At 44.7% G+C, this 15,785-nt stretch overlaps 1 protein-coding gene across 5 annotated transcripts in view; it reads left to right on the forward strand.

The window, feature by feature from the left end:
* ABHD16A (abhydrolase domain containing 16A, phospholipase) overlaps positions 1 to 15,785 on the forward strand; it is a 60,889-nt gene that overhangs the window by 12,559 nt on the left and 32,545 nt on the right. For 3 of the 5 annotated variants that reach the window (XM_058168225.1, XM_058168223.1, XM_058168226.1), the window contains exons 3-7: positions 1,293 to 1,359; positions 9,025 to 9,111; positions 10,717 to 10,808; positions 12,202 to 12,275; positions 12,829 to 12,933. In XM_058168225.1, coding sequence (XP_058024208.1) covers positions 1,293 to 1,359; positions 9,025 to 9,111; positions 10,717 to 10,808; positions 12,202 to 12,275; positions 12,829 to 12,933 — 425 coding nt within the window. The remainder of the gene's footprint in view (positions 1 to 1,292; positions 1,360 to 9,024; positions 9,112 to 10,716; positions 10,809 to 12,201; positions 12,276 to 12,828; positions 12,934 to 15,785) is intronic. The other 2 variants (XM_058168224.1, XM_058168227.1) reach the window with 2 other exon arrangements.

Below are 15,785 nucleotides of genomic sequence, written 5' to 3' on the forward strand. Positions count from 1 at the left end.
CTTCCCTGTTGATTTGGTTTGTCAGAAGGTCGCAAAAGGGGATCACATGACACCGGGACACTGCAACCGTCATAAATACATGCCAGTTGCCAAGCCTCTGAATTTTGATCACATGACCATCCGGTCATAAGCGTGCAATGGTTGTAAGTGTGTAAAACGGTCATAAGTCCCTTTTTTTTAGTGCCGTTATAACTTTGTTTGGTCACTGAATGACTGGTTGTAAGTCGAGGACTACCTGTAGAGCAGGGGTCTCCAACCTTGGTCCCTTTAAGACTTGTGGACTTTAACTCCCAGAGTCCCTCAGCCAGCTTTGCTGGCTGAGGGACTCTGGGAGTTGAAGTCCACAAGTCTTAAAGGGACCAAGGTTGGAGACCCCTGCTGTAGAGTATATCAGAGAAGGATATCATATATTTTCTGTCAGACCCTTCCTCCAGGCTTTATGCAGGTTTTACTGCTGTTAAATAAGTGTCAAATAACCTTTATCACACTTGGATTAGAATGATAACATTTTCTCTTAGGTCTCATTTACAGCTGACTTAATGGTGAAATCATTAGATGCTTTAGTTCTCCTTAAGGGAGGCCCTGAACTGGATATTGCATGAGAATGCTTTGAACGTTTCATTTTATTTTCTTCATTTTATTTATGTATTTGAGAGCCAGTGTGGTCTAGCGGTTAAAGGCACCAGGCTAGAAACCAGGTGCGAGTGAGTTCTGGTCTTACCTCAGGCATGAAAGCCAACCGGGTGGCCTTGAGCCAGTCCCTCTCTTTCAGTCCGACCTACCTCACAGGGTTTGTTGTTCTGGAAAAAATAGGAGGAGGAAAAAGCATTATGTATTTTTTGCCGCCTTGCGTTATTTATAAAAATAATGAAGGAGGGATAAATAAGGAAATGCAGCGGGGTGAAGGAGACCTGAAATCCATTCTAGTTGAAACAAGATTCTACCTCTCCCTCACTTGGAATATTGCCTTGCTTTAGGGAAGCCGTTGAGATAAAGCAAGAGCTCATTAGCAGCATCGATGAAAGCATGTTTACTCACAGTGACAGTCCCCCGTGGCTTTTCAGAGTAACTATGGGTACACCCCTTCTCTGAGCAACGTTGCTCTTTCCAGACTCGGTTCCCTCTTGGCTTCAAACCACTCCGCTTTCCGTAGCCTTCTCAGCTGCTCTCTTTCTGCTGTTCTTTCACCCAGTTCCTCTCTCGGGGCACACAAACACCCCGGCTTTGCAAAGATTCTTGGAAACGTTGCTTCTCTTGTGTAACTCACCCCTCCCTTTGCTCTGTCCTTGCAGGCTTCCGTGCTGTGGTCCATTTCCTATTACTCCTCCCCGCTCGCTGTGTTTTACCTGTACAGAAAAGGTATGGGCTGCTGGTCCTGGGTGAATCGTTGGGTGTTAGAGGCTGCCTCTCTGCTCCGTAGTTGTAGGATGGTTATCTTTGGCGCACTCTGGTCCCCTTCAGGAGTGGTCAGTTATCACCTCTGGTGGCCACTCCCAAGTCACCAAATCAGGGTGGCGGGGAGGGGCTGCTCTATTGCAGGGGTCTCCAATGTTGGTCCCTTTAAGACTTGTGGACTTCAACTCCCAGAGTTCCACTTGAGTTGAAGTCCACAAGTCTTAAAGGGACCAAGGTTGGAGACCCTGGCTCTATTGGACAGGTTCTGTGATTTGGAAATGATGTCAGGTGGCACATACACAGCCTCACGGTCAGGGGTGCTATTCAGCAGGTTCTGACAGGTTCTGGAGAACCAGTAGCAGAAATTTTGAGTAGTTCGGAGAACCAGCAAATACCATCTCTGGCTGGCCCCAGAGTGAGGTGGGAATGGAGGTTTTGCAATATCTACCCCCCAGGAGTGGGGAGGGAGTGGGGATTTTGCAGTATCCTTCCCCTGGAGTGGGGTGGGAATGGGGATTTTGCAGTATCCTTCCCCTGCCATGCCTACCAAGCCACGCACCCCAAGCCATGCCCACAGAACCGGTAGTAAAAAAATTTGGATTTCACCACTGCTCACGGTCATGTATACAGGTAGTCCTCAGCTTACAACCAGAATTGAGCCCCAAATTTCTGTTGCTAAGTGAGACATTGGTTAAGTGAGTTTTGCCCCATTTTACCTCCTACCTCGCCACAGTCGTTAAGTGAACCGCTGCAGTTCATTGAAGTTGTTAAGTTAGTAACACAGTTCTTAAGAGCCGAGGTGGCGCAGTGGCTACAGTGTAGTACTGCAAGCTACTTCTGCTGACTGCCGGCTGACTGCAATTCGGCAGATTGAATCTTGCCAGGCTCAAGGTTGACTCAGCCTTCCATCCTTCTGAGGTGGGTAAAATGAGGACCCAGATTGTTTGGGGGCAATATCCTGACTCTGTAAACCGCTTAGAGAGGAGTGTAAAAGCACTATGAAGCGGTTATAAGTCTTAAGTGCTATGGCTAAGTGATTCTGGCTTCCCCATTGAGTTTGCTTTTCTAAATGTCTCAAAAGAGGATCACATGTCCGGGGTGGGGTGGGGTTGGGGGGTGAACACACTGCAGCCGTCAGAAATATAAGCCAGTTGTCAAGTATACAAATTAAAATATTATTATTATTATTATTATTATTATTATTATTATTATTATTATTATTATTATTATTATTATTATTATTAAGTGCCCGGATTTTGATCACGTGACCATGGGGATGCTGCAGTGGTTATTAAGTGTGAAAAACGATAACATTGAATGGTCACGAAACCAATAGTTTTGCAAGTTGAGGATTATCTCTTATGCTACCAGAAGTCACTCGCTCAGTCCCCGGCATTTGCAGGCTGATGTAAGGCAGATGTCTGCAGGATACTTTGAGCCACTGCCACCAATCTGTGAAGGCAGGAGAGGATTCATCATTATGGCCTAGGATGGGCTGGATCGGGTTGCCCACTCCAGACACTGGACCAGAGCAGGGGTCTCCAACCTTGGTCCCTTTAAGACTTGTGGACTTCAACTCCCAGAGTTCCTCAGCCAGCTTTGCTGGCTGAGGAACTCTGGGAGTTGAAGTCCACAAGTCTTAAAGGGACCAAGGTTGGAGACCCCTGGACCAGAGGATGCTTTGAATGAAGTGCTGATAACTCATCACTGCTTTGAAGTCTGTAGAGATTCTCTGTCATTCAGATCATGGTTTTCCCAAAGGTGCTGTGTTTTGTTTTGTTTTTCCAGAAGGCAACTGGACTTCCTTGGTTTTGTTTTGTTTTTTCTTTTTCTTCTGAAGATGTTTCGCTTCTCATCCGAGAAGCTTCTTCAGCTCTGACAGGATGCTGGGGGAATGGAAACATCTTCAAAAGAAAAAAAAAACCAAGATGGGTCAAGAAGTCGTCAAGAGTTGAGATACGAAAAAGGGCAAGAGATGCGGGATAAATGCAGAACACCGTTTAACATAGGAGCTATACCATTAAGAATTAGTATAAAGATAGAAATTAGAAATGGGGAAAAGATTACTTTTTTTAATCGGGGAAGTATTCTATTAATGGGTAGGAAACAGTAGCAGAAGTTAGAAATCTGGATATGTAAACAGAGATGAAGTAATTTGTTTAACGCAAAATTCTCAACAAGCGTAAGCGAAGATGAGAATGAATAGATTTTGAGAATAATTGTCACAACTATTGTGTGTATAAGATGCACTGTTTGAATTCAAGAGAGACTGTAGAGGTTGTACCCAGGCAGTATACTGCAGTGTTGAAATCCAAATTTTTTTTACTACCAGTTCTGTGGGCATGGCTTGGTGGGCGTGGAAAGGGAAGGATACTGCAAAATCTCCATTCCCACCCCACTCCGGGGGAAGGATACTGCAAAATCTCCATTCCCTCTCCGCTCTGGGGCCAGCCAGAGGTGGTATTTGCCAGTTCTCCGAACTGCTCAAAATTTCCGCTACTGGTTCTCCAGAACCTGCTGGATTTCACCCCTGGTATATTGTTACTGTGAATGTAGAAATTTTATACATAACCCAAGAAAATTGTACAATTAAAAGATAATAAAAAAAACAAGGAAGTCCAGCTGCCTCCTGAAAAAGCACCTTGGACTCATCAGTGCCTTGAATCTCCAAAGGAAATTGCTGATTCTTTGCTTTGGCTTTGCCCCAAGGCCATTATTGATGGGCGAGATGCCTACTTGGCCACCCCCAAACCTTCTCCGGGAGCTGCTTCTAAATCACAGCGGAATGCAAAAAAAATTGGGAAACCTGGGGATCGATTCCTGGAACGCTCCCTTTAAAGAGATGATGTTTTCTTTATCAAACTCAGCTCCTGGCAATGACATGGGCAGGTTCCGTGTAGCTTTCTTGGCAAATAATGCTTCTTTGCCACTGCCTTCTCCCGGTATGGTTTTTCCAATTTCTCTGGGGATTTCCTTGTGGTCTCCTGTCCAAGTACTAACAAGGCCAGACCCTGATGGGCTTTTGAAAACCAGCCAGGATCATCTCTCTTCTGCCAGTTAGTTGGGCTTTAACTGTATGTCCTTCATTTTGATTTGTGTTAAGGTATCTCAAAGTAAATGAAGTATGGTAGGTTTCTGGGCTCCTGCCCATTTTGGTGGGGGTGGGGTGTCTCTTGGAACATCACTCAGATTTTTAAAAATGTCATCTTTGGCCCAAAACAGAGGTCATTATCTTACAACACAGGTGGCTTCTTGGCCATTAGAATTTTTACAAAAGGTCTGCCTCTGGCTCCTTTCCTTTCGGAATCCGTAGAATTTAGGCTGAATCGATTCTTCATTCGGAAATGGAGAGAGCTGCCTTTTGAGATAAGATTTGCAAAATGGAGCATCCTCATCACACAAAAAACCCCAGACACTAACTTAGCAATTTCTTTTATATTGGAAAAGTCGATGTATATGGGAAGCCTTTTGATTTTTTTCATAGAAAGCTCTTTCAGATGACAAGGCAGCTGTAATTCAGGGGCAAACAAAAGCCTCAGTTGTGAGGATTGGGTAAGCATTAAGCATGCAATGTCTAGTAATGCTGGTAGATTTTTGGAATAAAATAGGAGTTCTGAATAAATATTTTCAAGGCAGAAGTAAGCGTGTAGGATTCGGGACGTGCTTACTTCTACCCAGTGGTGGGATTCAAATAATTTAACAACCGGGGTTCTCTGCCCTAATGATTTCTTCCAACAACCAGTTTGCCAAACTGCTCAGAAAGTTAACAACCGGTTCTCCCGAAGTGGTGCGAACTGGCTGAATCCCATCACTGCTTCTACCTTGAAAATGTTAATTCAGAACTCCTGTTTTATTACACACACACCCCCAAAAAAATCTAACAGTATTACTAAACACACCCTGCATTTCTGTGCACAGATACGGTTATGGCATGGAATATCTTGATCCGTGGCTTAGCCAATATCTCGACTTATGATGACAATTTCCATAGCTAAGCAAGGCAACCGATAAGTGAGTCGTGCCCACTTTGATGACCTTTCCCCCACGGTTGTTAAGTGAATCGCTGCAGTCATTAAGTGAATCACATGATCATTAAGTGAATCCGACTCTTCCCCCCCCTCACCTTGACTTTGTCAGAAACCAGCTAGGAAGGTTGCATATGGCGATCACATGACCTCAGGATGTTGCAACCATTATACGTAAAATACATGCCAGTTAGCAAGCACCTGAATTTTGATCATGTAATCTTGGGGATGCTACAACAATCATAACTCTGGGAACTGGCAGTAAATCACTGTTTTCGGTGCCTTGTAAGTTCCAATGGTCATTAAATGAATGGTTGTAAGTCCACTTTCCTACACTTGGAAACTACAGTAAACCAAGTGTAGAAGCACTCAGGGGCTAGGACGTTGAGCTTGTCGATCGAAAGGTCAGCAGCTCAGCGGTTCGAATCCCTAGTGCTGCCGTGTAATGGGGTGAGCTCCTGTTACTTGTCCCAGTTTCTGCCAACCTAGCAGTTTCGAAAGCATGTAAAAATACAAGTAGAAAAAATAGGGACCACCTGTGGTGGGAAGGTAACAGCGTTCCGTGCGCCTTTGGCGTTGAGTCATGCCGGCCACATGACCACGGAGACGTCTTTGGACACCGCTGGCTCTTCGGCTTTGAAACGGAGATGAGCACCGCCCCCTAGAGTCGGCAACGACTAGCACGTATGTGCGAGGGGAACCTTTACCTTTACCTTTAGAAGCAATTATTGCTGGCATACGTTAGCTCAGGGTTGTCAAGCTTGCATCGTCACATTGTCATCACGTGACGTATCACAACTTTTTCCCCCTTTGCTAAAACGGGGTTGGGAATGGCCAGCACTTGATGCATCTGGCCCACGGGCCACGAGTTTGAGACCCCTGTGTTACCCAGTTACCCTTAATGCCATCCCAAGGCATTAATGTGTAATCAGATAAAATCAGCATGTCGTATACAGCCAAAGCGAAAAATCTGGTAGAGATTCTGAGTCATCCAGGTCACGGTTGCTCCAAAGGTGCTTTTTCAGGAGGCAGCTGGAACTTTTTTGTGTGTGTTTTTTTTCTTTTGAAGACGTTTCGCTTCTCATCCAAGAAGCTTCTTCAGCTCTGACAGGGAGCTTCTTCGGCTCTTCCCCACTATCCTATCAGAGTTGAAGAAGCTTCTTGGATGAGAAGTGAAACAACTTCAAAAGAAAACAAAAAACAAGAAAGTCCAGTTGCCTCCTGAAAAGGCACCTTTTGTCGTGTCCCACTCCTCCGCTGACGGCTGGGTCAGGGAAATCCGAATCAGGCTTGCCTCTGCAGCTCTGCCCAAAGTCCTAGCAAAGTCCTCAGAGCAGGCAGGAGACCAGTAAGTGACTTCAGCAAGATAAGTTCGACTTTGCCTGACTCAGAGACTGCCAGAAAGCAGATCCTTTATATAGGCCATGGGGTGTGGCTCCATGACTCAGCACTCATTAAGGCCTGCCCCTCCCTTCCTTCTGTTGCCTCCGCCTATCCAGTCTTCTGATGCGAGGATTACTCCAATCAGCTGTTGTTGGGAGTAAACCCTCCTCAGGCTCACCTGCTGTGGAGGAGGGGGAGGGGTCTAGCTGCTCCGTTTGCCTGGGCATGGAGTCAGGGCTGGGACAGGGAGATGCTCCTTCTTCTGCAGTTTGTCTGGGCATGGAGCCAGGACTGGGGCTGGGAGGCATACATTCCTCCGTGTTCGGGAGCAGATAAGAAGGCCCCGGCTGCTCTGAGGGCGGGCAAGACACAACACCTTTGGGACAGGCAAAGCTAAAGCAAGAACTTTTTTGGGGGGTGGGTGGGTGAAAAAACATGCAAATTTTTATGGTCCATTGAATCAACTCAGATTCTTTCTGACTGCAGGAACTCCCTGCTATTTTCTTCTTAGCAATGTTTTTACAAGTGGTTTGTTTTTGCTTTCTTCTTCCTAGAAGTGAGAGAGAGGGACTGGCCCAAAGTCACCCAGCTCGGTTAAATCATTCCTAACGACAAACTAGCAATTACATTCTGCAGTTTTTGCGAGATCAAAATAATATAAAATATAATAAATATAAAATATAATAAAAATATAAATAAAATAATATAAAATAACAAGGTAAATGATGTACCTTGATGAAGGTATCTTTTCTTTCATGTACATGTACACTGAGAGCGTGTGCACCAAGACAAATTCCTTGTGCGTCCAATCACACTTGGCCGATAAAAAATTCTATTCTATTCTAATCTTCAGCCTGGTTTCTTTATGGAATAAGATTATGTATGTATGTATGTATGTGTATGTACATATATATGTATGTGTGTGTACATACATATACATACATATACACTGTCAGCTTTGGAAGCCATATTAACACTGGGAAGCTTCCAAGCTGCCACATTCTTGTGCTTGGGAAACTAGGAGGGGAATTTAGTAGAGGGAATGTACCATATTTTTCAGAATATAAGACGCTCCGGACTATAAGACGCACTTACCTTTTTTGATGAGGAAAACAATAAAAAGAAATCTGCCTCTGCCTCCCAGCAATTTTGCCTCCTTGCAGCAAACAGCAGATAGCCTGCTTTACTTTCATTCTCGTTTTCAGCATTGCTTGATTAGCACAAGAAAAAAAAATCTGCTCCCAGCAATTTACCTCCTTGCAGCAAGCAGCAGAGGCCTGCGCAGCAATAGGCAATGCCAGTCCCTGCAGCCTGAAACAGCTGAGAGTCGGGAGGCCAATCTCAGGGACAATCAACTTATGCTAATTAGGCTGTGCTGAAGCTGAAATGGGCTGTTTCTTGCTGCTTGCTGCAAGGAGGTAAATTGCTGGGAGGCAGAGGCCAAAGGGTGGTGGGCAGAGCTACATTCGGTGTATAAGAAGCACCTAAATTTTCACCCCCTTTTAGGGGGGGGAAGGGTGCATGTTATACTCTGAAAAATATGGTAATTAGACATAATAGCATTTTTCTTTTCAGTCAAGGTCATGGTATGCCTGCATCTGGAGGAGGAGTGGTTGCAGTGATGGCTCAGGTTGGGACGAATGTTGATTGGGCCATGTGATGGACTGATAGGTGCAGGGGCTGGATTTGTGGGGTTTGATTTACTGAGGGAAAACCCTGAACTCTCAGATTCGGGTTTTCCCAGATGTGCCAGCATACCTACTCTAATAAATGGGAACTTTGAGAAAATGCCTGTCTCTGAATTTTTAATTGGAGTTGGGTTCTTCTGGAACACTGACACAAACGTGTGTGCGTGTGTGCTGGTAAGATTTTCCCTCTTAAAGATGTGAATGCTATTTTGGGTGTATTTCAAAATGGTAGAGTTGGATCATTTTTGCTAGGAACTTTGGCTAGGGTGAGGAACAGCCAAGAAAATGACATTGCATTTCATTTTTAGCTGTCTGAAAGTAGGCTTCCTCCACTTCAGTTTTCCTGAATTAAAAAACCCCTGCTGGCTGGAAAGTCATAGAGTTGCCGCCCTAGAACATCCGGAGGGCAGATTAGGGAAGTTAGTAATCCACCCCTCTTCCTTTCTAAGAAACAACAATGCATTCTTAGTCTTTCGATGTGCCAACTGCTCGCTCTAAACCCCTTCCCTTTCTTTGCCTTTCTTTCTTTCCAGGGTATTTAACCATGCCGAAAGTTGTTGCTATTTCTCACTATGCCGGGACCATGCTACTACTTTTGGCTGGGATTGCCTGTCTAAGAGGTATGTGCTTTGAGAATGCGGTAGGTCCACTGACTCGGGAAGCCATACTTTAACTAGGTTTGGAATCCGGTCTCTGCTCTGTACCTGAATTGAGTTGCATTCATGGTAATACAGGTGACTTACAACCATATTTGGGAACCAGAATTAAGTGATGGGGTCATTAAGTCAGGCATCATGGGAGCAGGCCCAATTTTTACAACCATTTTTACCACGGTCGTTAAGCAAATCACGTGGTCATTAGGTGATTCTGGCTTCCCCAATTGACTTTGTTATTGGAAGTTGGCTGGGAAAGTGGGTGAAACGGGATCACATAACCGCAAGATATAACTGCCGCTGTCATCACTGTGAGCCATTTGGCAAGCGCCCAAATTGCGACATGACCACAGGGCTGGTGTGATGATAAGCCGTAACGTTGAGGATGGGTCATAAGTTACTTTATCGAAGCGTTGTTAATCAAGTTGTCATAAATCGAGTATTACCGGCAAGAGCCAAAAACTATGCTCTGAAGTTGCTTCTGTTCTAAACCTCAACAGTGAAGGGAAGGGGAGAGATAAGAGCTGAGGTGTCTAACACTGGTTAGAATGCAGTACTGCAGGCTACTTTTGTTGACTGCCTGCAGTTCGGCAGTTCGAATCTCACTGGCTCAAGGTTGACTCAGCCTTCCCTTCTTCCAAGGTCGGTAAAATGAGGACCCAGATTGTTGGGGTGTGTGCAATATGCTGACTCTGTAAACCGCTTAGAGCAGAGGTCTCCAACCTTGACAACTTTAAGACTTGTGGCCTTCAACTCCCAGAGTTGAAGTCCACAAGTCTTAAAGTTGTCAAGGTTGGAAACCCCTGGCTTAGAGAGGGCTATAAAGCACTGTGAAGCAGTATACAAGTCTTAGTGCTATTGCTATTGCTAATACAACTGTCCCGTGCAATAAATCGGGAAGCAAGGCGACCTGTTCAAATGGTGACAGGTTTAACGCTCTTTCTAGAAGGATCTGAACCGCTAAATTGGCAGCAGAGAAGAGCCAACGGAATTTCAAGGAGGGTTGGACTTAGATCTCTTGCGGGTGCCGAAGGGACTAGAGACTGATGACGCCTTTAACCCCCTCCCTCGGGCTCAGCCTGGTCGTCTCTCCTACATCAATAGAGACAGCATTGATAGAAATAATAATAGCTCAGGTTGTTACGAGGATTGAAGGGTTGTGGTTTTTTTATTGTTTTTTTTTTATTTGCATTTATATCCCGCCCTTCTCCAAAGACTCAGGGCGGCTTACACTATGTCAAGCAATAGTCTTCATCCATTTGTATATTATATACAAAGTCAACTTATTGCCCCCAACAATCTGGGTCCTCATTTTACCTACCTTATAAAGGATGGAAGGCTGAGTCAACCTTGGGCCTGGTGGGACTTGAACCTGCAGTAATTGCAAGCAGCTGCTGTTAATAACAGACTGTCTTACCAGTCTGAGCCACCAGAGGCCACCAGAGGTTGAATCTTCAGGGAGGGATTTGAAGGGGAAGGAAATGGCACCCCATAGGTCTCCTGGGTGGGAACGCCGAGCAAAATGGACCATTTAGGGCCTTAGTCACTGAAAGGATTCCTGCTTCTTTTCAGGCATCGGGCGCTGGACAAACCCTCAATACATCCAGTTCATCACCATCCTTGAAGATGCTCACCGGTATGGCACACCGGAACACAAGGTAAAGGTAGCTGTGGTTACTTATTATTCGTGTTGCGTATGAAATTATTAAATATGTGATTAGAGAATAATCATATCTGCTGTTTTTTTCATTTTAAGCCAAGGAAACCAAAACCAAAGTCCTAGTTAGAACCCAAGAAAGAGGTTTATTTGTGTTGGCTGTTGCACCCATTCATCTCTCAACCTTCAGCCTTAATATTCATTCTCTTTTGAAGAAGACTTGAAGAGAGGGTTGTTTGTATTTTGTCCTATGTTCATCTAGATCAGCGGTCACCAACTGTTGGTCCATGGACCACTGGTGTTCCGTGAGAAAATTTTGGTGGTCCGCAGAAAATCATTCGCATTTTTTATATTGCACTAAATCAAGAGTCCTCAAACCATGGCCCCTGAGCCGGATACATGTAATGAACGTTTGTGTTGCTGTGGAGAGTCTCCCTCTTCGGCGTCTTTTTGTGTGGGTCAGATTGGTGAGGCACTCCTTTGACATGAGTGACATCGAGTTGGCCATGCCCACCCAGTCACATGACCACTTAGCCACACCCACCCAGCCAGTCATTAGGCTGATCACATTAGTGGTCTGCGGGATTTAAAATTATGAATTTAGTGATCCCTGAGGTCCGAAAGGTTGGTGACCCCAATCTAGATCAGTGTTGGTGAACCTTTTTGGCACCAAGTGCCAAAACAGGAGGTACCACACCCGTGGGGGAGCACCGGAAACCAGAAGAGCAGCTCCCCGTGTATGCGCGTGCCTGGAAGCTGAGCTTCCGGTTTCCAGCGTGCGCATGTGGCCGGCCACGTGGTCTCCCAGTTTCTGGCAGACATGCGCACGTGAAGACCAGCTGGCCGGCACGCATGGGCATGCCAGAAACCAGAAGCTCGGCTTCCCAGTGCACCCAGGGAGCTGCTCTTCCGGTTTCCAGCACTCCCACGGACGCGAAGACCAGATGGCTGGCACATGTGCACGCTCCGGAACGGGCAACGGCTGGCATGCCTGGAGAGATGGCTCTGTGTGCCACTTCCAGCACCAGTGCCATAAGTTCACCATCACAGATCAAGATATTTTAGAATGTTCTCTGAACCTAGAAAAGGAAACTGTCTTCAGCAGTCTAAAGAAGGAAGGTTATTTCATAACCGTACTTCACAAAGAAGTGGAACAACTTGCCTGCAGAAGTTGTGAATGCTCCAACACTGGAAGTTTTTAAAAAGATGTTGGATAACCATTTGTCTGAAGTGGTGTAGGGTTTCCTGCCTGGGCAGGGGGTTGGACTAGGTCCCTTCCAACTCTGTTGTTGTTGTTGTTGTTGTTATAAGAAGGGTACTGACTTTAGAAGTTATATTAATCCCACACCGCATGTTTTTTTAATATAATTTCTTCTTCTCTTTCTGAAAATGCTTCACAGAAAAAACTTTCCAGCTACAATTTTGACTTCAGAAGTTGGCCTGTCGACTTTCGGTGGGACGAGTTCACGAGTCGGTGAGTTGACAGTGGGGAATAACTCTGTTCTGTCCTTCATTTTCAGTGGTCTCCTCTCCTTTCAGGTAGGTTCACAAAATATATTATGGAGTAACAGATGTTTATTGAATGGAGAAAGGCAGAGGAAAGCCGGCTATTGGCAAACATTCACAATATAGCTTAAATGTTTGTATGAATAGCATACGTGGGGATATACTTATTAGCTAATCAGCGTGCATGATTTTTAAATCAGCTTTGGCAGTTTGCAGGATTGCCTGCCTGCCTTCTCCATCTCTTTTCCTTTTGACTTCTTTCCTTTCCTTCTTTCTTTCCTTGCTTGCTTGCTTGCACTATATCTGGCCATTTTGTGAAAACTTTAGCACTAGCCAACCATATTTGAAGGTTATGTCCTCCATCTGGATGATGTATTCCGTTCTATATTCCCCGCAATATTCTCGGTACTCGCTGGACAATGCACTCGGTGATCTGGCTTTCATGTGCTCTGTTGGTCTTGAAAGAAGACACAATCTTTCCCCTTGGATATAAATTAAAACATTCTGGTAAATACTTGCAGGTCAGATTCGGGAAATGTCCCCTTGTTGCGGTCAGAACCAAAGCATCGAAGTGCAATCAATGGTTTCCTCCATGCGATCAAGAAGCTGCCCTGCCAAATTGCCAGGTATCTTGTCTTGTCTTGTTCAGGTTTTGTCGTGTCCCACTCCCCCTCCGACGACCGGGGCTAGGAAGTCCGTATCAAGCGTGGCCATGAAGCCTCTGCAGCTTTGCCAAATTCCTTTCAGATTTCTCAGGGCAGGCAGGAATCCAAGTTGTGACTTCAGCAAACTAAAGGAGACTTTGCTTGACTCAAAGTTGCTTGACTCAAGCTGATCCTTTATATAGGCTGTGGGGTGTGGCTCCATGACTCAGCAATTATCCAGGCCTGCCCCTCCCTTCCTTCTGCTGACGTCGCCTCTCAGATCTCTGGAAGCGGGGATCCGTCCACTGTGAATTCCCTTCCTCCTGTTCTGCTGCCGGTAATTCCAGCACCTGGCTGGCTCCCTGCTCACACGCTGTAGGAGTGAGGTTTGTTTGTTCACTCCTGACATTCTGTCCAGGCATGGGGCCAGGGCCCTGGGGGCTGGAGGCATGCCAGGCCGTTCCTCTTCATTATCAGACTCTGAATCTGATAGCAGGCCCGGGAGGCGACAGGAGGGGCCCAGCTGAGGAGAGGAGAGAGGACGAGGCACAACAGGTTTTAACCTTTGTGAAGTAGGTGAAACATGGCTGAGGGCACAAGAAAATTATGCAGATATCAAAGGCTAGTTGAACTGATGAACATCTGCATGCCTATTCAGAAAGTTCCCAGGGTGCTTTTTTTCAAAAGGCAACTGGACTTTCTTTTTTCCTTTGAAAAGTTTCACTCCTCATCCAAGAAGCTTCTTTGGTTCTAACTGACTGGTGGGGAATGGAAGGATTTATGAAGAAGACTTTACAACCTTATTGATTTGCCGGTTTCAGGTGTGGCTTGGTATAAAGAGTCCAGATATTTACCTTGATAAGCTTTACATGTTTATTCAGCTGAATAAAGGAAACAAGCCCCACCCCCGCTCACTTAGCAAGGGAGAACCCTGAACAGATTAAAAGACTCAAATTTATTTGTTTGCTATATTATCCACTCGTCCACCCAAAAACACTAGCACACTCAGACAAGCTGGCACACTCCAGCTAAGTTAAAGAAGTACAGAAATAGCCATCCGCCTGACTTCAAAGTCCTCGAAGGACATTGGGTATCATCAGGGGTGAAATGCTACCAGTTTGGACCGGTTCGGTCGAACCGGTAGTAAAAAATGCTACTGGTTCACCCAAACCGGTAGTAAAAAAAAAAAAAGCTACTAATTTGGATATTTCCGACAACCAGCTGTGCCGTGCGATTTAAAGCGGGAAATCCTGCTTTCTAGCAAATCTAAATCATGCAGCACAGCTGTTCCCCCCTCTTGCTGTTCTACTTGCCTTTGTAGACTCAGAAAAAGCTCCTTAATTCTTCTCTTTCAGCGCTGTGCATGTACACAAAGCGTACGTTTGGTGCGCATGTGCGCGCAAAGCGAACCAGTAGCGAAGCGAACCGATAGCAGACATCAGAGCATTTCACCCCTGGGTATCATCATCTGAAGGACTTAAGGTGTTTCCTGAGGAACTTTCCATGACCTTGAAGGCCTGCAGAGACAGTGATGACATCGGCACGTAGGCTGCCTCAAGACTGTCAATAGAAATATTAGATTCCTGGTCAACCTTATAACTAAAGAAGCTTCTTGGATGAAACGTGAAAATGTGAAACGTTTTCAAAGGAAAAGAAAAAAATCAAGAAAGTCCAGTTGCCTTCTGGGAAAAACAGAAGCTCCATAGACATTAACCTATCCTGTACCATCCCAAAGACTTAATGTGTTTCTACTGTGACACGTTAGAGAAAGGTAAAAATTTCCCTCAAGTCGAGCTCGACTCCTGATAAGTAAGGCAGATAAAGCCTGTGTTGTTTCTTGAGAACAATAAGGAAATGGTTGCCAATACTTTTTTTTTATTATTTTTCTAAAATTATTATATTTTTGTGGTTGCCCCCTTAAAATTCTAGCCGGGTTTGAACTTGCATACTTAGTTGTGAGATCACTCGAGGTATAAATATTGAGAAGTATAGACAGAGAAGGAAGTAGGAAGCTTGATGGTTGGCTCAAGGAAAAGACGTTGGTAATGTTGGGATAAGAAAGTGGATTGGATTAATTGGAAGCTAATGAATACAGATGACCCTTGCTTCACGACGGGTCACTTAGCAGTCATTCGAAGTTTATAACAGAACTACTTGTTTTCAAAGTTTGAATGGTCGCACATACACCACACAATCACATGATCGCATTATGAGCATTTGGCATGAGTAGAGCAGTGTAAAATAGAATAGAATAGAATAGAATAGAATAGAATAGAATAGAATAGAATAGAATAGAATAGAATAGAATAGAATAGAATTGAATTCTTTATTGGCTGAGTGTGATTGAACAAGGAATTGGACACACAAGGAATAAGCTCTCACTCTGCATACATACAAGCAACAAGTGATAAATCATGATCATAATCATAAAATACAATCATCATAAATCGTAACATACCACACTCAGTGATAGTCATTGGATGTTTTATAATCAACATAAATCATAATAGGGTACTAATAAAAACAATCGGCATAAATCATGAGATGCAAACAACAAAGTTATAGTCATAAGAAGCTAAGGAAATAGAAATGAAATAGAAAATAGAATAGGAAGTAGAAGATAAGGAAATAGGAAAGATGAGGAGGATAATAGTAATACAGCCCTACTAGGTGTTTTGACATCCCAGGGGCATAAGGCAAATGTTGTGGGAATTAGTTGTTTAGCAGAGTGATGGCATGAGGGAAAGAACTGTCCTTATGTCTGATTGTTTTGGCTTCCAGTGCCCTCACAGAGTTGACTTGAGGGAAGAAGTTGAAACAGTTTATATCCAGGA

The sequence above is a fragment of the Ahaetulla prasina genome, chromosome 2 (assembly GCF_028640845.1).
Source record: "Ahaetulla prasina isolate Xishuangbanna chromosome 2, ASM2864084v1, whole genome shotgun sequence".
NCBI classification, from domain to species: domain Eukaryota; kingdom Metazoa; phylum Chordata; class Lepidosauria; order Squamata; family Colubridae; genus Ahaetulla; species Ahaetulla prasina.